Source organism: Biomphalaria glabrata, chromosome 5 (genome assembly GCF_947242115.1).
Source record: "Biomphalaria glabrata chromosome 5, xgBioGlab47.1, whole genome shotgun sequence".
Taxonomy (NCBI): Eukaryota; Metazoa; Mollusca; class Gastropoda; family Planorbidae; genus Biomphalaria; species Biomphalaria glabrata.
Genome location: NC_074715.1, coordinates 34726815 through 34753571, shown reverse-complemented (window position 1 = coordinate 34753571; position 26757 = coordinate 34726815). Strand labels below are relative to the sequence as shown.

General features: G+C 33.5%; 1 protein-coding gene across 7 annotated transcripts in view; it reads left to right on the top strand.

The window, feature by feature from the left end:
• The window catches only part of LOC106060891 (laminin subunit alpha-1-like), a 102043-nt gene extending 79066 nt beyond the window's left edge, over window positions 1-22977 (top strand). For all 7 annotated transcript variants that reach the window (XM_056028534.1, XM_056028533.1, XM_056028538.1 and 4 more), the window contains 17 exons: window positions 1317-1444; window positions 1538-1694; window positions 1803-1930; window positions 2122-2287; window positions 2444-2594; window positions 3221-3353; window positions 7813-7933; window positions 8168-8320; window positions 13124-13281; window positions 15685-15855; window positions 16281-16529; window positions 16824-17013; window positions 17894-18049; window positions 18524-18677; window positions 19326-19450; window positions 19561-19777; window positions 20415-22977. In XM_056028534.1, the coding sequence (XP_055884509.1) occupies window positions 1317-1444; window positions 1538-1694; window positions 1803-1930; window positions 2122-2287; window positions 2444-2594; window positions 3221-3353; window positions 7813-7933; window positions 8168-8320; window positions 13124-13281; window positions 15685-15855; window positions 16281-16529; window positions 16824-17013; window positions 17894-18049; window positions 18524-18677; window positions 19326-19450; window positions 19561-19777; window positions 20415-20557 (2700 nt within the window). In that variant the 3' untranslated portion in view covers window positions 20558-22977. The remainder of the gene's footprint in view (window positions 1-1316; window positions 1445-1537; window positions 1695-1802; window positions 1931-2121; window positions 2288-2443; window positions 2595-3220; window positions 3354-7812; window positions 7934-8167; window positions 8321-13123; window positions 13282-15684; window positions 15856-16280; window positions 16530-16823; window positions 17014-17893; window positions 18050-18523; window positions 18678-19325; window positions 19451-19560; window positions 19778-20414) is intronic.
• Window positions 22978-26757: the final 3780 nt, after the last annotated feature.

Below are 26757 nucleotides of genomic sequence, written 5' to 3'. Positions count from 1 at the left end.
CATAATTTGTCAATGTTTCAACTCTTAGTTTTAGCAGTTATTTTTTAAGCCTCTAAACACTATAGGCCTATATAACATTATACCCAAATAAATGGTATGGCATGATAATCACATTTGGAACCAAACCATAAATGTGTTAATGAGTATTTTGAGGTAATTCTAATTCAGACTACAAATATTGTACTGTATTCAGCATACAATCTTTCTAAGCATTGCCATATATATTTTTAAAGCTTTAGTAATAGTTTTTTTAGAAATTAAATTTTGCATAATTTTTTTTGGTTAATTAATGCAGCTAATTAATGTAAAAAAACAACAACACATTATTGCCTATTAATTTTGGCTTTGATTAATACAAATGTTAGACTAAAAAAAAACAACAACATGCTTTTATTATTATAAAATCTTGCTACTGGGTTTTGGTGCATTGCCAGACCAAAGTTTACTAACCTTCCTACCTGAAAAACACAGAGGTCTACACATTTAGACAAAAATGTGCTCCTAATGATAATTCAAAGCACTATTTAAATGCTGTCTTATTTAATACAAAATAATTTGGGCTTTCTAAATGTCTGCCTGGTTATTTGGACTGTCATCACAATCGTCACAAGTTCAAAGCCTGTGCACCAGCAGGAAGTTTGGAAAAGGATCTTCATTTCTGAAGGAATATCCAAAACATATGCAAAGCAAAGCAGATATATTTACTGTTTGAGATAATAAGATTTTCATTATGTATTAAGAAGCCTTTACAATTGAACTACTACAGATGTTTATACTAAAAAACAACAAAAAACAACATGCAAACTCTGTGACGGAAGGGACAACTATGAAGTTTTGATCTACATCCCAACATTTATCTCTCTCTATGTGTATAGACTTTTGGAAGTGCTGCAATAACACACTAAATGCTTTTATTTCTACTCCATGAACAAAACAAAAAGCTGTTCCAGTAATATATTATTGTAACCTAACACACTTTATATCCAAATAATCATTTGTTGACATTCTTTGTGTGTTCATATTCTAAGCAATTAAAACATTAAAAAAAAATATTATGTTATACTGCTTTATTTTTGGTCCAATTTGATTAAATACAGTACTAAAATTTGCTAAAATACAATCTCTATTTAAAAGTTAAAAAACAAATGACACCCAGAAAAAGTCACTATTCCAATCATATATTCACAGACTGCAGAACACAACTAAATTTCATTTGTTCAAGTTTCATTTCTTCTGCTTGTCAGAAACAATCTTTTTTTAAGGTTTTTGGAACAATGGATATTACTTTTTTCCCCTGTATCTTCATATTTGTATAGGAATTTCTTGCAGCTGAGATGAAGGATAAAAAGGTGAGACTGACTTGGAATTCTGGTAAAGGTCAAGGCTCTGTGTCACATGATGAACCCATTGTTCCAGGAGCGTGGTATAAAGTAGAAGCCAAAAGGTAAATAATTAAAAACATTTTGATTAACTAACATCATTTTCTAAAAGAACATGGTTAAATATGTAACATGTAAATTTTCTCTTTCATGTCAAGAATTGGGTCAATAGGAGAACTAAAAGTTTGGAATCTTAAAACTCCTAGCAAGCCAATCACAAAGCAGTTCACTTCTAATTTAAGTGCTGGATGCTCTCTACTGAACTTCAATGAGAACTCTTCAGTTGTCCTGGCTGGTTCCAACAGTCAACTTAAGGTCTCAAATACAAACATATTATAAGATCCAGTCACACTTAGGCTTTGATAAATTTTTTTTTAGTTAATTAATATGCAGTAAACTTAAGATCTTTTCATTCTGTTTCAGCTACCAAGTGGTATAACTAATCGTAACTTCACAGGGTGCTTAGGAGATGTTGTCCTTGACCAAAGTAAAATTGGTGTATACAACTACAAGACTAATTCCAGAGACCATTGCAGTGCTTGTTTGGAATTGTAAGGCATTTGTTACTTTACAAAATCTTGAATTACATGAACATTGTATTAGTGTTACAGTTTTGTTTGTAAGGAATTTTTTTTTCTATTCTATACCTATTGACTTTTTAAATAATTACGTTATATTTCATTTAGCATTGCAGCATTGCTTTTATGATAAGATATTTATGTTTTCATTTAAATCTTTTTAGACCTGTTGAAAAAACAGCTTCAGGATCAATCTTTGTATTTAATGGAGATGGATATGCAAAACTACAATTTACAGGAAATTACTTAACAACTAAAATGAAAATGGAATTTGAATTCAAAACATTTTGGGAAAACTCTAGGTTATTTTTCATTGGAAATGAAAAGATGGTAAATAAAAAAAATATTTTTTTACTTTATTTTATTTAATTATTTTTTTTCTTAAACTTGAATATTAACAGATGCTGTTCATCTGTACTAAAAGCAAATTTGCTAACCAACTTTGTCATTACATTTTAAGTAATTTTAGATGCTATTTGTTTTTAGGGAGATTTTCTGTCCATTGAGCTCCAGGGAGGCAGGGTTCACGTTTTGTTTGCATTAGGATACAACACTTTTGGCAGAGCTCATACCACTAACACTTATAACAACAACATGTGGACCAAGCTCTTTTTTGAAAGGAGAGATACTGGTGGTGGTAAGAATTGTTTTTAAAAACCTCTTGAAGTTTAGCTTTGTAAGCTTTGTTTTTAAGTGTTAAACTTAAGTAAGGATCAGACTTTTTTTTCCATATCTCGGAAGTGTATTTCAAGCTATAGTAGCTATTTGTTTAAAAGCAAAATGTGGCATAAATTTCTATCACATAAAGTTTTTTTTTAATATAAAATATGGACTGTCATGATAGTTCCAGTTTCAAACCCTGACGCAACCATTTATCTCCCACTATCCTGATGGAGGTTTAGTCTAAAATGTAATCATCTTCAATCCCGAAGAAACCTCTGAATCTGATGATCTGAACCATGTAAACACATAAAAGCTAAAAAAGCATAAAAACTTGTTTGTGCCAAGTTGTGTTGTGTTGGCTAGGATCAAAAGAGAAAAACATGAACTAAACAAATAGCAAACAAAGAAGAAATAAATAGGACAAAAGAGGAAACTGACTCAGCATTATTATATTACATTAAAAACCAACAACATTTCATACCCCCACAACCAAATAGAATAATAACAAAGTTGTTGTTTTTTCTTTTATAAACTTAAATCATTGAAGACAATAATTCTTAATGTTTAAAGATTTTAAATGAATTGAATATTGTATTTCAGCATTACTTAGAGTAAGCACTGAAGACATTTTTATAACTATTGTTGGTACAAGTAAAGGACTTGATATCAATAAAGATGCCCTGTACTATGGAGGCCTCCCATCAAATTTTATTATGGATAGCTTTAAAGGACTGTAAGTTGGCATGTTCATTTTTGTGCTTGTGAGTGCTGTAAAAAAATGCTTTCAGATTATTTGTGCTAAACCTGAATATATCCCCTTATGTTGAAATGAAATAAAACTAATAGCGTTCCCTCTATATTGTGGGTGTTCAGTTCCAAGTCCACCCGCAATAAGTGAATTTTGTGAAGCAGGAATACAATACTTAGTTTAATCCATCCATCCCAGTGGCGCTACAGCCCATGGAGGGCTCTGGCCTGCTTCAACACATCCTTCCATTCAGATTTCTCCTGGGCCTTTCGTCTCCATGCCCTAACCCCAAGCTGCTTCAGATCTGCTTCCACATCATCAATCCATCGCATTTGGGGTCTGCCTTTGGGTCTCCTGCCTTTTGGTTTTTGTCTGTATATGATTTTCGCTCCTCTGTTGTCTGACATTCTTTCAAGGTGACCTGCTGTTCTTTTTTATTTCCGTCACTATTGGTGGGTCTTCATACATTTGATATATCTCATGGTTAGTGCGTGTCCTCCACCCTGTTTCATCCTGTATGGCACCATAGATTTTCCTAAGAATTTTTCTTTCCCAAGTATTAAGTAAATTTTCAGATGTCTTAGTCAGTGTCCAGGTCTCACTTCCATACATTGCTGTTGGTCTTACTATGGTTTTGTATATTATTTTCTTGGTTTTCCTTGAAATTGTTTTGCTCTTAAGTAAATGGTGGGTGCTATAAAATGCCCTGTTGCCTCCTGCTATTCTTTCCTTTATTTCTGTTAGTAGGTCATTTTTTAAATCAATTGTACTTCCTAGATATTTGAAAGTTTGGACGTTTTCAAATTCATGGTCTTTGATTTTGATATGTTGTCCCTCTGTTTGTCTCTTGTCATTGCGATGTACTTGGTTTTACTATCATTGACCTCAAGTCCTGCTGGTCGAGATGCTTCTTCTAGTTATGTGAAGGCTCTAGCGATGTCAGAGGTTTCTTTACCCAATAAGGCAATGTCATCGGCATAAGCAAGGTATTGTAGAGGTTGGCTGTATATCGTCCCTGTTGGTTGTGGACCCGTGTTTTCTCTCCTGAAGTAGTTAGTGATAGTTCCCCTCGTGTGTATATGTATATTTCTTATAACTCTCTCCAGTGTTAAATTGAAAAGCATGCAGGAAAGTGCGTCTCCTTGTCTTAATCCTCGTTTAATCCTAAATTCCTGTGAGTGTTCTCCTTGTATTATGACTTTGCTTTTTGAGTAGTTATTGTCATATGTATAAGTCATGTCAGCTTGTTGGGTATTCCAAAATTCTGTAGAGTGTCATATAGGTATTTCCTTCTGATACTGTCATAAGCCATTTTGGTATGTTGTATTCATGGCATTTTTCAAGTATACATCTTAGTGTGAAGATGTGGTCGGTTGTGGATTTGTTGGGTCTGAAACCACTTTGGTAGTCACCTAAGATTTCTTCTGAATATTTTCCAAGCCTCTTAGTTATAAGCCTAGACAGTTTCTTATAAGTCACATTTAGTAGGGAGATTCCTCTGTAATTACAGCACTTTAACTTGGATCCTTTTTTGTGTATTGGGGTTATAAGAGCCGTTTCCCATTCTGTTGGTATTACTCCTTCTTCCCAAATTCTTGATATTAGTCTGTGTATTTGGGAATGTAAGTCTTTCCCTCCATATTTAATTAGTTCTGCTGTAATTTGGTCCTCTCCTGGTGCTTTGTGATTCTTCATGGTCCTAATTATTTCTGATGTTTCAATGAGTGTTGAAGGGTTCACTAAGGGATCTGGTCCCCCATGTGGCATTTCATGTTCTCCATTGTCTCCATCTTCAGTGGTATTTAGGATCTCCTCAAAGTATTCAGCCCATCTCTCAATGACCCTGCTGTTTTCTGTAATAAGCTGACCATCTTTGTGTGATCTAGCTTGAAATTCGTTCTTTTCATTTTTGATTTTCATATACATTCCTCTCATGTCTCCCACCTTTGCTAGTTCCTCAATTTGAATAATCTTGGACTTTTCCCATTCCCGTTTTTTCTTTCTCACAACTTTTGTGGCCCTTCTTCTTGCTTCATTGTATTGCTGTCTAGTGTTTCTGGTTTCTCTCTGTAGCATTATCATTCGAGCATTGTTTTTCTCTTCTATAGTTTGTCTGCATTCATCATCATACCACCCCATTTTCTCATTCTTTTGTTTAAATCCAACTACCTCTTCTGCTGTTCTTTTGATAGCATGCTTTATTATTTCCCAAAGCTCATTTATGTTATTTTCGCTGTCCTTTTCTAATGTTGTTAGTTGCGTTTGGAGTGCCATTCTATAAGTTTCTGCAACAAGTGGATCCTTTGTGAGTTTTTGACTATCATATTGCTGTGCTCTCTTTCTTTGGTAATTGTGTTTGGTACTTATTCTTTGTCTAAGTTTAGCTTTTACTAGTAGGTGGTCTGAGTCAGCATTAGCTCCTCTGAAACTTCTTACATCTAGTATGTCTGATCCATGTCTCTTATCTATATATATGATCTATTTGATTCTGGGTGTTGCCATCAGGCGAGATCTAGGTTACCTTGTGAATATTCTTATGTTGGAATTTTGTGCTACTGATAGACATTCCTTTTCCTGATGCAAAATCCACTAATCGTATGACATTATTGTTGGTCTCATCATGTAAGCTTTCTTTGCCAATTGTTTGTCTGAATGCTGGTTCCTTTCCAATTTTTGCATTGAAATCTCCTAGGACTATTTTGATGTCATGCTTTGGTGCTTCATCATAAATTCTCTCCAGTCCATCATAGAAGGCTTCTTTTGTGTTATCATCTGCATCTTCAGTAGGGGCATGAACATTGATAAAGGATATGTTGAAGAATTTTCCTTTGAAACGTAGTGAGCAGAGTCTATCACTTACAGGTTTAAATTCAATGACATTACCTACCATTTCCTTTTTAACAGCAAAACCTGTACCTAAGTTGTTAGTGCTTCCACCACTATAAAATATAGTATACTCCTTGGTTCTGAGAATGTCAGAGTCTTTCCATCTGATTTCCTGTAGGGCTACAAGGGGTATCCTATATTTCTTTAACACTTCAGTAAGTTGGGCTAGCGCACCTGCTCTATAAAGGCTTAGCACATTCCATGTTGCAAAACAAAAATCATGTCCTTTTCCAGGCCTAGGTCGTTTTCTGTTGAGATCTGTCGGGTTTTCTTGTGTGTATTAGCTTTCGTAACAGTATTTTTTTATATGACAGAGTTGTTAGCCTTGTGCATAACCATCTTGGGGGCTGCCCCTTTCAGCTCTCTGTATAGCTGCCTTTATTTTCGGGTAAGGTGCCCTAGCCTTAGTGGATCCCTCCACTTCCTGCAAGGCAGCAGGTTTGATTTTGGTCCACCCCGGGTATTTTATTTCCCTGGTACCCACCATATCTGGAAGGCATTCCCCTATCTGCCACCTGGGGAGGCGCTCGATGGGAGATCCAAAACTCCACACGAGATACTTAGTTTAATAGCTATATATATATATATATATTAATTCAAGTCTTTATAAACCACACAGTCTTATACATAAACTTCGCCCAATGGCTTGAAAACTTTTCTTATATTGTTCTTAAAGGCCTATATTATTAAATATTGGAGTCTGCTTTAGCATATAGTTACAAAAAGTCATTGAATGTTTTCCTTTGCTAAGCTTTCATATTAAGTAATTAAACAAATGATTTCAGGCAACAAGTAAGATCTAAGATATTCTTTTTTTTTTTTAATTTTTACAATTTCCTACCATTACATTTGAACTGGTTAAATGACCTAACTAGTCTGTTGTGTAAATCTACAAATGTTTTATGGCAATGGTACAGTAATATAATGTTGATTTATATCTGCATTTATACAATTTAAGAAAAAAAACTAAACTTTTAGTTTAAAAAAATGCTCATGGAAATCTGGTTTTCTTTGGAAATTTATTCAGATTTGCACTGAAGATTTTCCTGAACCACCTTATTCCTTTTAAACATAAACATTTTATTTGTGTACAATTGTTAAGCATAAAACAATTATTAAATACCACAGACTTGTCTCAAAGTTTTCAGAATAAAATCTATAGAAAATAGAAGTATCAAACAAATTCTCCGTATTTTGTTTGTCTGTTTGTTAAATGTTTGTTTTCGTTTTAAGCTATAAAATTTTAAAAAATTATTTATTTTTTTTAACACTAAAAAGCAGTAGGTTATGTTTTTGTAATTTAAAACTCTACTTCAAGCGCAATTTATTTTAACATTAATTTGCTTTTCCCTAACAAGTGTGTTAATTTACAAAATGTTCACATTTTACCAAATAGTGAAATATTTTTATTTGTTGGTTTCACATCAATACTTTCTTAAATAGATATTAAGGCTAGTCACTCCTGGATTGTAGTATAACCTAAATAATTTAGATAGTGTCACTGACACATATAAATGACAAGATACTCTAAAAGTGTTGTTTCTTGTGTCACTTGCAGCAATACAACAGAAAACTTCTTTGGATGTATGAGAAATTTAATATTTGAAACTGTTCAACCAGAAGTCAGTAATATCAGTGTCTTGAACAATGTGCTGTTGAGCCCAAGCTGTAGAGAAAATGTAAGCAAAGTATTTCATTGATTTTAGCAATTACTTCTAAAATTTCTTCTAAAAAAAATTGTTCTTGTTTGCTTATTTTATGAACTGAATATTATTCCTATTTTTTAAAAAGTAGTATGTAATTATACAGAAATTTTCTTGTAATCTCAAAGATTCAAATCATTTAACTTTTAGCTTAAAATTGTATAAATATTCAATGTTTGTCCTACACTTGTTTTCTATTTTTGTGCCCAGGGAATTTATGTTGTCGATTTTCAAGGTGATGGTTATATTATGCTACAGAATAACAATTTGAGTTTTGCTGATTCCAAAAATGAAATCTCATTGACTTTTGTAACTTGGAAAGACAACGGAATCATTCTTGTAGCTAGAGATATATCAGCAGAGGTAAGATTAACTCAGACAGTCTTGGGATTAAAGAAAAAATATTAAAAGAAACACAATGAGTAAAGTACTTTACCTCTATCATGTATTTAGGCATTCATAATTTTTTTTTTTGCTTGTGCCTTTGAATAGGTTGCCAGATTTAGCTTGCAAAGTAATGAAGGAATACAATTTTCATCTTGTATATTATCACTTGCAAAATTATATGTTATAGTTTTCATATATTTTATTGATATTTAATGATAATCTTTTGCTGTGTATAGCTTAGATATTGAATATTTTCAAATATTTTTATTTCTGATGATCTTTTCACCAATATTCTAGCCTAAATTACATGGTATAATAAAATCTAATTGTCCTTATAGACTTCTTTAAACAGTCATCATAATGGTTTAGAATTTCAACCTTTCTGACCATCATGCCCTATTATCTTGCTTTACCTTTACCTATCTGTTGATATGGTGCCCAAAGGTGCACGCGATCAATGTAATAAAGTATCATTCTCCGCCATGACACTAATGGTTCTTGTTTGTTTATTGCTGACTGTGAACCTAGATCATAATTAACATGGTGGCAGCGGTATATTAATGATCAGAGGTAATCATTAATCAGTATATAAAGGTTTATTGTTTGCAATAATAAATAGGCAACAATTCAAGGCTACGCCGTGCAATGGCAGCTAGAAATTTCCTTCCTGTACCCGAGCCGCTCGAGGTAGAATGAAACATGGCCGCTAATTGGCAAAAGTTTCACCGGAGCTGGCGAAACTATGAGTTAGCCATTAAATTGTCGGAAGAATCAGAGGAGGTCAGAGTGGCCACCTTTCTAACAATTATAGGAACAAAAGCGATGGACATATATGAAGGTCTTGAAATTGAGAAGGGAAAAGAAAGAAAGATGGAAGAAATAGTGAAAAAATTTGAAAGTTTTTGCATTGGAAAAACGAATGAAACTTATGAGCGCTATGTGTTCAATACGCGTGAACAGCAAGAAGGCGAGGACATTGAAAAGTACATAACAAATCTGAGAAGACTAGCAAAAACGTGTTGTTTTGAACGCCTGGAAGATAGCTTGATTTAGGACAGAGTAGTTCTTGGTATTAGACATGAATGCCTCAAAATGAAATTGCTACAAGATAGCAGTCTCACATTGGAAAGGTGCAGAGATATTTGCAGAGCATACGAGACCGCCAACAAACAGTTGAGACAAATACAAGCCGACCCTCCAATCATTGAGAAAGTATCAACACCTTCAAGAACAAACATTCAGAAAGGTAAATGCAGGTATTGTGGAAGGATTCACGAATACATTAAAGAAAAGTGCCCTGCATGGGGTAAAATGTGCCTAGCATGCAAGGGGAGACATCATTTTGCTGTGATGTGCAAAAAGAAAATTCAGCAGGTGTCAGATGATATGTCTAACGATGAAAGACAGCTACAGTCGGACACAAGAGATGATGTCATGATGGTAAAAAATGAATGGGTGATGTCTTTGGAGAACCACAAAACGAAAAGGATGACAGCAGTTATGACAGTAAATGGTCACCGTGTAAGGTTTCAAATGGATAGTGGAGCTGATGTAAATACCATCCAGGAAAAATACATAAATAAGAATCAGATAGAAAAGGCAACGCAAAGATTACTAATGTGGAATAAGACTGAAATGAGACCCATAGGGAAAGCCACTCTAACGACGAGAAATGAGAAAACTAACGAAACATTTGAGGTGGAATATATAGTTGTACCAAATAATCTAGCATGCCTTCTAGGTCATGAAACTTTAACAAGAATGAAGTTAATCAAAGTCAATAAAGATAGGTTCATAGCATCAGTAGTGAATAACCATGAAGAAGACTGTAGTCCAAAGTTTACTGGTGATTTGGGTGACTTAGGAAAAGTGTCTTTAAAGATTGATAGCAGCATTAAGCCCAAGGTTCTGCCGTGTAGAAAGATCCCTATTGCTTTACAAGAAAGAGTTAAGGAGGAGTTAAAGACCCTAGTGCAGAGAGGAATCATAGAACCAGTGATAGAGCCTACAGAGTGGGTGAGTCAGATGGCAATTGTGGAAAAAGCTAATGGAAAAATTAGGATCTGCATAGATCCACAAGCCCTGAATAAAGTTTTACTAAGGGAATTCTATAATCTTGCTACTTTAGATGACATATTGGCAGATTTGAACGATGCCAAAATATTCAGCAAATTGGATGTGCAAGAAGCTTTCTGGCATGTCAGACTAGACACAGCGTCATCTAATTTGACAGCAATGATAACCCCTTTTGGTAGATACAAATGGAAACGATTACCATTTGGACTGAAAGTGAGTTCAGAAATTTTTCAGAGATGATTAAATCTAGCACTAGAAGGACTGAAAGGCTGTTTCAATTACGTTGATGATATTATAGTGGTAGGAAGAGGAAGAACGAAAGAAGAAGCACTCAGAAATCATGATATTAACCTAAGACAGCTGATGAAGAGATGTCAAGAAAAGAAGATTAAACTGAACCACGAAAAGTCTGTTTTTAGAACAGCTGAGATTAATTTTTTGGGTCATATTATTACAGAAGCAGGAATAAAACCAGACCCGAACAAAGTATCTGCGATTTTGAGTTTGAATGCTCCAAAAGATATTTCATCAGTCCGAAGATTCTGTGGCATGGTTCAATATCTTGCAAGATTTGTTCCAGACTTGTCGATAGATTTACAGCCCATAACAGAGTTGATCAGAAAGAACACACCATTTGTTTGGTCTGATCAATGCACACGAGCTTTCAACAAGATAAAACAGAAAATATCGACTCATGGCACATTGATATATTTTGACCCTAACAAAGAGCTTACATTACAAGCAGATAGTAGCCAAAATGGGTTAGGAGCAGCGTTATTACAAGATGGCAGTCCAATAGCATATGCTTCTAGATCATTAACTGATACTCAGAAAAGATGGGCACAGATTGAAAAAGAATTGTTAGCAGTGGTTGTTGGTTTGGAACGTTTTGACCAGTATACGTATGGCAGGACAGTTATAGTTCAGAATGACCATAAACCACTGGAAAACATCCTTCAAAAACCACTCAGTTCTGTTCCGAGAAGTCTAATGATGCGTCTTTATCGTTACGATATCCAGTTTCAATATGTCAAAGGCAAAAATTTGTTCATAGCTGATACTTTGAGTAGAGACCCATCAGAGGAAAAGAGTGATATCCCTGATGTTTGTGTCAATACAGTGGGACTGGCAATACCAGATGCAGTGCTGGAGAAAGTCAGAATCGAGACAGAGAAAGATAGAACAATGCAAACACTTATTCAGTATATCCTAAATGGATGGCCAGACAAACATAATAGTTTACCTGAACTCAAACAATATTTTTCACTAAGAGACATGTTAACATACGAAGACGGACTCTTGTTGAAAGGAGAACAAATAATCATATCGATATCACTTCGCAAGGAAATAGAAGAAAATAGAAGAAAAACTCCATGCAGCACATCTGGGAGTAGACTCAATGAAAAGAAGAGCAAAAGAAACAGTTTTCTGGCCTGGATTATCAGCTCGAATACAGGAAATAGCCAACTCATGCTACATTTGTCAGAAAAATAAACCAGCAAATCAGAGAGAAGAATTAATACAGCACGAAATAGGTTCTAATCCGTGGGACAAGATTGGAATTGATTTATTTCAAATGTGTGACCAACAATATCTAGCCATAGTGGACTATTATTCAAATTTCATAGAGGTAGAAAACATGCAGTTGACAACAACACACGTTAGTTTATTGAAGCATTGGGGCACCACGCAAGATTTGTCAACTGCCTTCCTCTGTCTTTTGCCTTGGATAAAACCTCTTTTAGTGGCAGGCCCTTCCATTCTTCTATGTTGTCTTCCCATTGCTTTCTCTGTCTACCTCTTCTTCTTTTTCCTGGTACTGTTCTCTGAAGGAAGGTCTTTGCGAGCCCTGAAGACCTTGTAAAATGGTTATAGAGATTTAGTTTGCATTTTTTTGTGCAATAGTTAGCAGGTCATAGTGGGGTCCAATTGCTGTAATAACCCTGTCTCTAATCTTTTCATTTGTGATGCGGTCTTTAAATGTGATATCTAGGACTCATCTGTAACATCTCAATTCAATTGCTAGGATCCTCCTCTCTATCTCTGCAGTCAGCATCCAAGACTTGCAATGTGGCCATGACCAGGGAGTGCATCAGTCTGATTTTGGTGTTGAGAGCTATGCCTTTATCTTTAAGTCTTGAAACTGCTGCTGTGGACTGTGCGATTCGGGCCAGTAGTTTAGTTTATCTTGCTGATCTAAAACTTGCCACCATTTTTTAAACTATTTCTTTGAACTGGATTGGGTCATTGTTTTGGTCACAGAATATTTCTTTGAATTTGATTGGGTCATTGTTCTTGTCATAGAATATTCTTTGAACTTGTTTGGGTCATTGTTTTGGTCACAGAATATTTCATTCAGCTTGGTTGGGTCATTGTTTTGGTCACAGAATATTTCTTTGAATTTGATTGGGTCATTGTTTTGGTCACAGAATATTTCGTTAAGCTTGGTTGGGTCATTGTTGTGGTCACAGAATATTTCTTTAAATTTGATTGGGCCATTGTTCTGGTCACAGAATATTTCTTTGATATCTTGGCAGCTTCACTTACAGTATTAATTCTAAACAAGTAAATTGTCTCCCTTCGCTCTCCCCTCCAGTAAGGTTTCATTTCACCTTTTTTTTTTCTTCTAGAAAGCTTATTCTCGTACTGAACAAATGTTTAGGACATAAATGATGTGTTGCCTTATTTTCTTCTTTTTCTTAGAATTATTACTCCATTGCTTTGGTTGGTGGTCACTTGGTGGCAAAGATTCATGACAAAGATTCAGATAAGCCATTGGTATTGAATTCTTCATCCAAATTAAATGCCAAATTAAATGATCAAAACATGCATTGTGTTTCCTTAACCAAGGATGGTGGAAAGTAAGTAGCTGAAAGTATTAAATGTTCTTGTACTAATATTACAATAAATATATCCTCATATATAAGAAACATATCACTTTGTAAAATTAATGCTTTTAAATGATTCATTTTTGTTCTATGGCTTACATTGTTTACTTTCTTCTTTACACAAATGGATGTTGCTTTTATAATGTAGAGCAAGTTAAATTAGATGGTTTATATAGAGCTTTCAAGCATTAAGTAAAACCCAGAAGATGAACTGTTAAGTTTTGTTTCATTCATTTGAATTTAAATTAAATGCAAAATATAATAGAAGGACCATTCAGTTTCACCCTTTCTTCCCTCAAACAAGTTAAGTTTGAGACATAAAATAAGTTTGTTGAAAATAAAGAAAACGAAAATACTCTTTTTAAAAGATCATGTTTAATTACTTGTAACACTGTCAAAACATATACAAGAAAATTCACCAGCGACTCTTCTATCTCAGAAAGCTAAGAAAATTTAACATAGACAAAACAATAATCAAACGTTTCTACACAGCAACTATCAGCAGTCTAATCAACTTTGCCATCACCTGCTGGTATGGTAATACTTCATTGACACAAAGACATAGACTTAACAGACTAATTTAAAAAGCATCGTATATCACTCAAATACAGCTACCATCTCTTGAAGAGCTTTTTCAAGAAAGATGCATTTCCAAAACACTCACGATTCTTAAAGACAACCTGCACCCATTAAACCACTGTTACATAAGATCTGAATGAAGTGGTCGTCTCCTTTCCATTAGGACTAAAACAGAAAGATTTAAAAACTCCTTTATCCCACTATCGGTCAGAGTGTTACAAGATCAGCTGTCGTCATCGAGAAGTACATAGAAGTCAAACTCATAAAGCGCTGGTTGTGAATGTGTATGTGTTTCGCGAGTGAATGTTATTCGAATTTTTCATCCATATTGTTTTTGTAAAGTAGTTATGCTGAGGTTGTCAATTGTAGTCAAACTGAATTTCCATTTGATTGGATCAATAAAAATATCTTATCTTATATGCTACAATAAAGGATATAAAATATTTTCTAAGCAAGTTAACCCCTAAACACCTACTTCATTCTAGACAATGATCCTGCCTGTATAAAACTATCTAATATTTCCATTTTGAATTTCCTAATTTATCCAATTTTAACAGAACCTATTGTCTCATCAGTTAAATTTAACACTCAATGGTAGGGTATGGCAGATTAAAAAGAAATACCAGCAGCCTAAAATGTTCTTCCACTCATCAATATGTGCTCTCTCTTTACCCCTATAAATTAATATCCATCCCTAACCTTATTTAGAAACTAATCATATAAGACATTTCTTTGTCAATGCATTACATTTGAAAGCTTGAAGTATGATACTAATTCAAGTTCCATAGCGGAAATAATTTTGATAAAAATGTTGGAGTACCCATTTATCCATTGTGTCTATATTTTTTCTCAGAAAGTGATTCAGCTAATCAGGCTAAAAATACAAAGATTTACTGCTACCAGGGAAAACTAAAAATTAATGAAAAAAAAAAAGTTCAGTTCTAACTGTAAATACCGTACTCCATTGTCAAAAAGACCTGGAGTCTATAAAATAAGTCATTTGCAAACATAATTTTTTTCTTTTCAATTAAAAGTGAAGGAAAATATAAAACTGACAATATTTTAATAATGATATAACTAAGTCTAATTGTTGTACTGTATTGTTACTGTGGCATGTGGCTCCCGGGCCGTAATTTGCCCACCCCTGATCTAGAGCATAGACTTTGAACAGTTTCCACTTGAACTGCCTGAGACGTATAATGTGCATCTCCTGAAAGGATTGTGTCTCTTATCAGGAAGTTTTGAAATAGGCCAATACACTGGCTCTGACACATCACCGGCATGCCAGATAGGAGAATTCCAAAAGAAAATCCTCTTTACCAAGCTTGCTGAGGGAGTCAGACCCAAGGAATACCTTACTAACCTACAGAGATGTCTGCAAGTGAGATCTGATGTCTACAGGGATCAATGAAAGTATATGAGAGATCATGCAAGATTGAACATCATGAAGGCAGTCTGTGGGTACTGATATAAATGTCAGGAATAGCAAAAGGAATGAAGTGGCTATAGACTAAAGAATGAGAACGAAAGCTGCCCTATTATAAGAAAGCCATGAAACTGATGCATTTACATGCATGAACTTTGGTAAACTCTGCTGCTCAAGAATCAGTTTGTTTAGTTACACCAAATTCTGCCCAGACTCAAGAAAAAAACAACAACATTTGATTCATCAAGGCACATCTTCCAAGATAGAAGAAGCCACATATCTTGAACTACTAAGTTTAACTGTTGTACTGTATTTGAAATGTGAATATATTTTAACTTTTGTACTGTAATTTAACTGTGCCTATTCTTCAGAATTCATCTTATTGTTGATGATGTCACTGTGGCAAGTGGTCAAGCTAGAATTGTGGATTTCAAAAATGATGGAAATCTTTATTTGGGTGGTCTACCTCTGGCAGTTAATGGTATTGCTGCCACCAATCTTAGATTGGATGGATGTATTAGTAACGTCATAGCCAATGGGGTGTAAGTATTATGTTATCCATTCAACAAATATATATATATATATATATTTTAAATTATTTGACATTCTATATTTGTAAGCTAAAAAAAATTAAATATGCTTCTTGTTGACACAGTTCAATTCCATTTGTCTTGGTAACTATTTATTAGCCAAGCCAAGCTTCATTAGTTCAAACACCTTATATACTATTTTTTAATTTTAAAGTAGTATTATTAATAGTTCACTATGCACACCAAATAGTTTTATGCAACAAAAAAAAATGTCGCCCCCCTTCCCAATTTTGTTTGACTAAGCAAAGTTTTTTAGTTTTAGAATCTTTTTGAATAGGTTTAAAATTTGTATGCTAAAATATCATAATGGTATATTGTTTTGTAAAGTTATTGTTACGTTTTATAATTTATATAATTTTTGTGATTGCATTGGCCAGACGGCTGTCCATGGGAGATGCCAAACAATACAAACTGGCCAAAATTGGTCAATGTAGGTATGTGGATAAAGCACCATCCTTGGCAGGCTCCTTACCAGTTGAACCTCCTTTTGCAAATGATGCAGCACCCCCAACATCTTGCGTAAAAGACATTAACCCAGCAATTGAAGATGATGCTAAGGCTGTAGCAAATGCTGCATCATTTTTTGCAGAGATCACTAAAGTTGACCCATCAGAATTGAGTGAAAAGTAAGTAATAACTTCAGCATACATTAGATAAAAGTTAAAGTAATAGACAAAACTTGAAGTAAGCAAACATTAAACAAAACTTAAAGTAAGCAAACATCAAATAAAACTTAAAGTAAGCAAACATTAAACAAAACTTAAATTAAGCAAACATCAAACAAAACTTAAAGTAGACTTACAAACATTAGAAGACTTTTGTGTCATATTGTTGAATTTGAAAATTTAGATTAGCATTAATTATAAAAGATTTTTTCTATTATTTGTTAAGACTTATTCCGCGGTTGTTCTTTTTTCCAGTTTCATTTTTGGATTTGAATTCAGAACTTTCTATGAGAATGGACTATTTGGGTTTTTAACCAGTGATGATGATTCATTTTACTTTGGAATCCAGCTTCACAATGGAAGACTGGAGATTGTGTATACCTACGAAAATTCAGTGAAACGTATTACATTTGATTCAGTCTTAAGCAATGGTGAATGGCATTCAGTAAGTAGACAACTTTATTTTATTTTATGGCTTAATTTGATTTAATTCAACTTCTGCATACAATAAATTAGAAAGTTCTAGTTGGACTCTTTTCTTAAACATTTGGTTTCTAGTTAGTATGTAAAACTGTTAATTACTCCTCAAGGAAAATAGTAAATCCTGTTTTGACATTTGGATCAATAGGACAGAAAAAATGTTTATGAAATGAGGGCTTTTATGTTGAGAAATTGTCTGCTTAGCCTATGGGAACTGTGGAACATCACAAAAATATATAAAATCCCTAGTTGACATCTTTGCTAGTCTCAATATAAACCTGTGAGCCCTAATATTAATTTATATAAGTCAGTGTTTCTAAAACTGTATTCCACGTAACCCTAGTATTCTGCGAGGCCTAACTAAGTGTTCCAGGAACTAGTGGAATAAACAACCAGCAGATTCTTGGGGACAAAATAAACATTTCCAACTTCTAGATTCTGACTCTAATTTGAATCAAAGATACCAAAAAAAGATCATTAAATAATATATGGTCAAGTCTTTCTGAAGAGTACCACAATATTTAATAACAAGCTATTTTACTTTATTTTCCTGTAACCTATTTGTGCAAAGCTGAATTATCTTAGGTTGCAACAAAATCAAATTCTAGAAACTATCTTGATGCCACTCTAGATATTAGAATTCAGCTTACCAATCTCCTGCCTGATTATCAAGAAGTTATGCTCTTCCAGGAGCATTCTCATTCAGTGTGGCATTTGTAAATAACAATCAGGAACCTTAATATTTTTAGCAATATCATTTAAATTTCTCTTGATTATGTAACAGGCATAAATTATTTTTTTCAATGCTTCAGTTATTTGTATGATTTATATATCTGTACCTTAAGGTTCAGGTAACTAAAAAAGGCAATAGATTGAGTGTTATCTGTGATTCTAAAACTATCAAAAGTGATGAAATAGATGACTATGTGAATATAGCTCTACCACTACATATGGGTGGACCAAGGGATCCCGTCAGATTCAGCAAAAATAATATAACTCTGGTGAGTATTTTACAATCTTGTTTGCATTTACCACTTTAAATTAACTTCAAAAATGTAATAGGTAAGGCTAGGTAAAGGTAAATTACTGTATGTAATTTATTATTTATGTAACTTTATTTAAGTTAAGTTCCCCTTTCAGACCTTGCGATCTATGGGGCAGATGATGTAAAGGTCATCTGTTTCTGTAGCCCACAGTTAGCGAGGGTGTCATGTGGCCATCACAACAACCAACAGCCTTTTTTTTTCCCAAACTAATGTCAGGTACCCATTAGAGCTGGGTAAGGCTCTCAAAGATCTTGAGATTAAAAATCCCAGTCTTCACCAGGATTCAAACCCAGGCCCCCTGGTTTGGAAGCCAAGTGCTTTACCGCTCAGCCACCGTACCTCTATGTATTAAGTGTATTTGCTTTTTGCTGTATTGATTTATTGACATTTACTTAAATAAAACCTGAGAAATTCCTACTTACATTAAAGGTAAACCACAGTTTACGAGGCTGCATTAGAGCTTTAACTGTGAATGAAGTACCCATCAATATCACTGACACTCAGATCATACAAGATGTTGGACCTTGTTATCAGAATGTTGAGAGGGGAGCTTACTTTGGTGGCACTGCCTATGGAGCACTCAGTAAGTCTTTGATGTCAATAATTGTAGTGCGTGAATTATTTATTTGAATTAAGGACATTTAATATACAATAGCTTGATCTTCTACCTCTAACATTAATATTTAATAAGACAACTACACTGCCCTATTGCTGTGACCTTATGGTCATTATACAACCTCTCCCTACATGAGTATTTTAAATAAAAGAGATCCATATTTTCATTGTTTAATGAATTCATTCAATAATAATTTAATTTTACTTATTCTTTGGACACAATCATGTATATATTTTAATCTGTTCTCTGAGCATTCTCAAAATATTTTCACTTCTCTTTTGTGTCCTAAATTTTTAAAAATCTAACCTAGCTTAAAGCTTTTCTTTTTGGCGAAACAAAAACTTATAAGCATGAACTACTTGTATTTATTATAGTTATGTACATTACAACACAGCTTTAAAGAACTAGTTATTAGAGAAAGAATTTGATTATAATATGGTAGTCTTAAAGATGCTTATATTTTTAAAAAATTCTGAATTATGTTTTGATATAAAACATATGTCCATGTAATAATTTTTTGTTTAGATTCTTGTACTTCTCTGTGTGGGTTGAGAGAGGGGCATACAAAAATGTATATTTAATTATTTTTTTTTACCAGCATTTTTGTTATTTCAGCCTTTTATTTCAAGCCGTCTCTGACAGTAAGCTTAGATTTTAAAACAACAAGCCAATCTGGCATCCTTATCTCCATCAGTGATACAAGATTGTTTGGTCTCACATTAGAGCTTCATGATGGCCAGGTAAAAAACATGTTATTTCTATTAGCTTTTTCTTTTCTTTGACACATTCATGGCTTCATTTTCAAATTCAATTTAACCACTTCCTCTTTTGAAATAATTTGCTTACACAGGTTAAGTTTAGATTGAAACACAAGGAGTTGTTTGTGGCAGAGACAACCAATGACAACTCTTTCCTGTACTGTGACAATAAATGGCACAAGGTGACAGCAGTACTCATCAACAGTGAACTGTCCCTCACTGTAGACAGTGGACCAACAATAAAAAAGACAATAGTTGGCAGTCTTGATGGTGTCAATAGCAACTATATGTTTATTGGAGGTGCCAAAAGTAAGATCAACAATTATGTTAATTTGGAAAGTTAAAGAAAATAACCTGTCATTTTGATTTAAAAAGGATTTATTTCTTTAAAATTTTGAAAAACCTTACGAGAAAAACTTTAAGTTCATTTTTTTTTAGATTCAAGATTTAAATCTTTGTTATGACTTGATTATTTGTCCAAGCAATAACTTTCTTTAATGCTTGTAAAACATATTTTGGGTATTCTTTCAAAGTTGAAGATAATTTACTTCCTAGCCTGAACCCCTCACAGAATGAAGGGTGTGGTAACGGGGAGAGTATAACCCTGGACCATTACAATGGTATAACCCTGGACCATTACAATGGTATAACCCTGGACCATTACAATGGTACTTACTGCAAGACCCGGCAGACATCCATGTTTTTATTTTTGATAACTTTATAGAACAAAAATATTACCTTACTTTTAAATCTATAAAAGAAATTCATAATTGTAGATTAATAAAACAAATTACAAGAGAACAAAACACAGAATATCTTTGTTTTTGTTATATTAAATAGTTTATAGCCATATAACAACTTTGTAGATTTCTCTACCTTGCAATTTTCAAACATTTGGTTTAAATTTTTTTTTTTTATAAACTTTTTTCCCCCCTTTTTCGTCTAGGTAATTTCAAGCAAATTGCCAGCTTGTCCAATGATATGCTCAATGGATGCCTAAGAAATATGATCATTGATGGAGTTCCTGTAGACTGGTATACATTTGTTGACCAACAAAATGTCAGAAAAACTGGCTGTCCAGCATTTTGATAAAATATTTATTAAATTAGTCTTAACCAATTTAAAAAAGATATAAACTTTTGTTAAATAAAATAAAGTTTTCTTTTAGCCATGTCTGTTTTGCCCAACTTAAGCATAATATGTTTTAAATACTCTGTATTTTAAATTAGCAAGTTTAACTTTTTTTATGCTATGCATGAATATTTAATTTTTAATAAGTATGAAAAACTTAGTGTTTCAAAACTATTTAAAGAGCAGACACATGGGTCAGATAGTAGTCTGCTTGATAGGAAAATGTTTGGTTTCATTTTAAAACTATTTTGTGGGAACAAACAACAACATTATTTAGAAGCTATTGTCATTAAAAATGTGTTTTTAAAACAATTGTTTAGTTTACATACTAAAACACATTGTTGAAATTCAAAATGGAATTTTGGTGTACGTTTCTTGTTAAACTATGTTTTTATACCACTGCATTCTGATACAAAACTATGAAGGATAAAAAGAATGCTGAAATAAACCATTTACTCAGCGACTTGCAGACAACAATTACATCCTCATCTTTTATTGTGACTCAAAAAAAAAATGTCACAGTATCTTCCTATAGCTCAAATATCTTTTAGTGCTAGAAGTCTTGTTTTGTTTCTAATTTCACAAATGCTGAATGAGGATTTATGCAAAAAAATTTTTTTAAAGTTCAAAATATTTGATTAAAATAAACTTGATAAAATAAGCTTATGAAATATTAAAAAGGCACAGAAATTAGAACATTTTTTTTTCATTTCTGTTTTTAACGGAAGATTTACACAAACTCACATCTACTTTTTCCCCTCCATCTTTCCAATGTCATCATCTTCATATTCACTTCTCTTTTTGTGTCCTGTACTTTTTAAAATCTAACCTAACTTAGAGCTCTCATATATTTTAGTCATTGTAATCATTCAATGGAATTCCTTCTATTTCTGGTTCTGCTCTGGTGGAATTCCATTAAAATTTTGAAGTTGACACTTATCTTTAAAAACAACACTTAATTTAAATATTAGTTTAAACAATTTTCGAATGAGTTTCCTTCAGTTAGCTCAAATATTTTTTTTTATAAACAGAATTATTAGTTGACATTATTTTGTTTTAAAGGGTACATTTATATTACTTAATAAATGTTTATGAAAGCAAAAAAACAACATCTTTGCTACAAAAAACATTTTTGCTTCCTTCAATGTTTCAGTGGTGATTTTTACTGGGTTCATTCTAGGCTTGTGCCACACTATAACTGCTTGTAGCCATCATCATCATTAAATAAAGTTTTTGTCTTTTTTAATGAATTAAATGTTATTTCATATTTCAATATTGTATTTAAAAGATACTAATGGCTCTATGGCTCAGTGATAAAGCCATTTTATATTGACAATTCTGTAAGTCAAATATACTGAAGTGAAATGTATATGCAAGATAATTTTCAAAGAAATAGAAAAAAAAATTTAACCAAACTTTAATTCCTAACAATATCCGCCTAATGAGAGTGGATTCATTTGTTGATGTTGTGTCCTATTCTAGTTGAATCATGTGCCTTACCAATATATGTCTTGTGTTGATACCTGCCATAGAATTGTGTTTGTTGTGTTCAAAGATTCCTGAAAATGACAATGATGGAGTTTATTCTGAAAGAATGTCTCTTCATGTTGTTTGTTTGCCTGATTGTTACTGCTAAATAGACTTTTTCAAAGATAGCATCATTATGTGATAATCATCAATCTATTTATTGAATTTATTCTTATCTTATTCATAACATCCTCCAGAAGCCATGGTGCTGAGGTGTGCAGCCAATATGTGTGTTTTATATCTTTCATAACTCTTATAGAAATAACTGTATACTATCAATACAATATCTTTCTTCAATCAATTTCCTTTCTGTCTATAATTTTCTTTCAAATGTAATCTTGATTTCAACTCTCTACTTTTTTTTATTTCTTTCCTCCCAGTTTGATCACTTTGAATTTGAAACTCATTGCATCATCCGTTATTTGCTAGTTATGCCAGAAACAGATTAGAACCTGAGATAATACAAGCTGAACATACAATAATTGAAGTATTAAAATATAAGAAAAGCTCTTTTATTTGTACTTACTACTTGATAGATGTTGATGGTTGGGAAATTGTTTCACTTGAACTTTTTTTTTTTGTTTTTTAGCTCTAAGTAAAGATCTCTAAAAAAAAATTGACATCATTATTAATGATATTAAAAAAACTGTTTTCTTTCTCTTTCCTTTTTTTGTAATACTATCATCAGCATCCTTGCTGTTCTATTGTAGACTAACCATGTCATTTGTCAAGTAAAATCTATAACAAAATGTATCAAATGCTTAGATGTAATTCACTGATATGGAGCATAATATAAACCAAAATGTATGTTATTGTATTTATACAATCATTAAAAACTATATTATTTAAAATTTGACTTCCTGATTTTCAATGTTGAATAGTATATATGTGCTGTAATTTAACTATTTAGTCTATCTATTTATTCTGCATGTATAAACTTGCTGAGGTCCATGTAGACATTTCACCAAAGGGGAAAGTTTCCTCACTGACTATAGATAACACTTTTCATACGAACATGTCTTGGCGGAGATGGGGTTGTGATTGTTGATAGTTCACAATTCATAGCTTCCGATATTCTTGCTGAAAATATTAAAACCTGTCTTTTTACCTGCCTGGGTGGAACACTTCGGGGGCGAATGTGAGTTTGTGTTTCCACACAACTATTTTGCAATCTGGTATTTATTTTAAAAAATACAGAATATAAGATTTAATGATATTAAAATTTAACTTATGCAATACACGAAGCAGCGACTGTTATTTAAAATTGGGATGTAGGTCTAGTTATTGTTAAGAGTGAACTGACTGTTAGTTACAATGGGATGTAGATCTAGTTATTGTTAAGAGTTGACTCAGCTGTTAGTTACAATGGGATGTAGGTCTAGTTATTGTTAAGAGTTGACTCAGCTGTTTATCCGTCGATCCTGGATTCTTTAAGTTTTATTATTGAATAAAGCTACACACGAGTATATGAAGATTCAAACATTGCATAAATTGTCTCAGCATGCTTTTTTTTCGGACATCTTCAGATGTATTAAGAGTGTCTATAGTCTATATGTAGGCCAAATTTTGCAGGCCAAAAAAAAAAAGTGTATATCTATCTTATGTCATCTGTCCCTTGACTCGTAGGGTTGCTGTGACAGTTCACGTCACCAAGTCCCTCCACTTTTCACTTTCAGCAGCTGTTCTAAGGATATCAAAAGAGAGGCCGGTCCATTCTTTTTTGTTATCCAGCCAGCCTTTCTTTGGACGACCTTTTCTTGGTGCTCCCTCCACTGTACCTTGAAGAATGACTTTTGACACTTTTTTGCCAGCCACAGTGTTGACTTGTCACAATACAAACTCATGTGTCTTCTTTACATGACATCTGCTACCCAGCATTTTTCTGTAGCATTAACTCTCCAAGGCTTGAAGTCTTCTTTCAGCCTCAGCCTTCAGTGTCCCACTATCACAAGCCTATAGAGGGCTACAGAGACCACTAGCAAAGGATACAGTTTTAATTTCTCTTGGAAGCTGATGTTACTCTACCAGATTGTCCACAGTTTTCTCATGGTAGGCGGATGTCCAGCTTCACTCTTTTATTGATCCTCCCTCTCTTGTTACGTTGGACCTCAGGTAGTTAAATGAGTCAACTTTTGTTCTAATGTTTGGTCATTTAACTGTATGCAACATTTCGTACTCCACCACAAACTAGTATTTTGTGTTCTCTAATTTAGTTGTTCAGAAGTAGGCTACTGAGCTTTTGATTCCATATTCTTCTTATCTCATAAAATACAGACGTTACTACAAAAAAAAAAAAATGATTACGTCCTACGCGTGTTCCTAGGTCACTCTAGTCACGCATGTTAATCAATGACTATAATAGATTCTGTCAGGTCATTGGTTTTCCTGTCTGACTCAAGCATGACATTCCATGTTCTAATAGTACTAGGGAAGAAGGAGCATTTGTACACATTTGTCCTAGCATATGGTATAGGCCTATAGGGTATGCCTATAGAATTTCTTTAGAAGTGTAAAATGTTTATATAAAATCTGTGACGAAAGTTGACTAATAAAACATTTCGATTAACACCAGTTCATTATTTGTACCCCCCTCCCCCCAAATCTCGTCAAGAAATCCGTAAGGGAGAAAAAATGTGTTGCACTTTCAAAGTACTTCCTGTTACCTCCCTTTGTTAGCCTGACCTAGGGCGAATCCAATCGTCATAACGAATGGTCTAACCTTAGATAGTGACAGTGATCACTGTGGAACAAACATCCAAAGAGTGTAGTGACAAGTCTGAATCGCATGCTCTTGTGAGGAGACAGCATTGGATGAAGTTGTAGCTAAACAGTTTGGCTCATTTTGCTTAAGCTATTCCAAGTCAAAATTCTTGTCGGCCAATTTACGATTACAAATTCTGAAATTGACTTTTTATTATATTTTACTATATGGATATTCTTCAATTGTAACAAGTACAGTTCTGTTTTTAGTCAAATACTGCTGTAACTATGTAACATGGGAAAAAACACTCACTGGCCGGCGTGGAACACTTCGAGGGCCGATTCTAAGTATGTATTTCCACATAAACTGTTTGTGTAATCTTGTTATTTATTTATTTGTATTTAAGGTAAAAAATATTTTAGTTTGATATAAGCCAGAAATGTAGAATTCTGGTGTTTTAGATACTGAACACTGGCCAAAGCCGAGTCAGTAGAGGCCAATATAGTATCTATTAGGTTTCGTTTTCTTCTTGCTTTATACCTACTGGACACTTAAATAAGTCTGTCATGTCACAGAGATATAGGAAACTTAAATAAGTCTGTCATGTCACAGAGATATGGGACACTTAAATAAGTCTGTCAAGTCACAGAGATATGGGACACTTAAATAAGTCTGTCATGTCACAGAGATATGGGACACTTAAATAAGTCTGTCATGTCACAGAGATATGGGACACTTAAATAAGTCTGTCATGTCACAGAGATATGGGACACTTAAATAAGTCTGTCATGTCACAGAGATATGGGACACTTAAATAAGTCTGTCATGTCACAGAGATATGGGACACTTAAATAAGTCTGTCAAGTCACAGAGATAACTAAAGAAAAATAAAACGAAAAACAAAATGATAAAAAGTCTACGTTTGACCTCAAGCTTTGTTTTGGTCATCTGACCCAGTAGCAATGAAATGTGTGACGCATAGACATATATCTATGGTGTGACGTCAATGATCAACAAGCGATGAAAACCTGAACAACACTAAATAATTCAGTTACCGGAAATGATTAGACGTGTTCGACCTTCACCTAATGTCTGGTCAGTGGGGGATCTATCTAGATCTCTAGGCTTACAAAATTTGAGAAATACGGTCTAATCAGTGCATAGTTGACTGTAAATATTGCTGAATGGAATTAGCAAAAGTGAAATGTTTGGATTACTTGTTTCTCTATCCTTTCTTTCCCCTTTCTCCCCATCACCTCTCTCTAATTCTCTTTTAATTCTCTCCATCTGCCTTTCTCTCTCCATCCATAATGTCTTATTTACGCTTGCTAATTTTTCTGTCTTCAGTATTATATTTCCCCAAGAAATGCTGAAGGTAGGCCTATAAGGCCCAGGAGAGATCTGAATGGAGGGATGTGTTGAAGCAGGTCAGAGCCCTCCTTGGGCTGTAGCGCCACTGGGATGGATATATGTTGTTACAAATGATAATGCACTTGTAATGTTCAAAACAGTTTACGACTAGTATGTCATTTTAATTCTTGTGTTTATGTCTGTTATATTATTATAGCGCCTTGAGCCTACATTATGTCTGTTATATTATTATAGCGCATGGAGCCTACATTATGTTTGTTAACTGCGCTTTATAAATAAAATTGTATTATTATTATTAAAATGCAATTTTAGATAAATAACAAACATGAAAGAAAACCATTGACGTCAATCTAATAGAAAGAGTATTGCCATTGAGTTACTAGTTTCGCTCATTAAAACTATTTCCCGCTGAACTATTTCCAAGTGAATATTTGAAAATGTTTTTAACTTTTGCTTTCTCAAAATTTTCACATTGAATTATAAAACATTTTTTATTCCATTTTCAACAAATTGGCAATAAACTCTTAATCTAGACATGCTTTGAAGACTTAGGCCTATC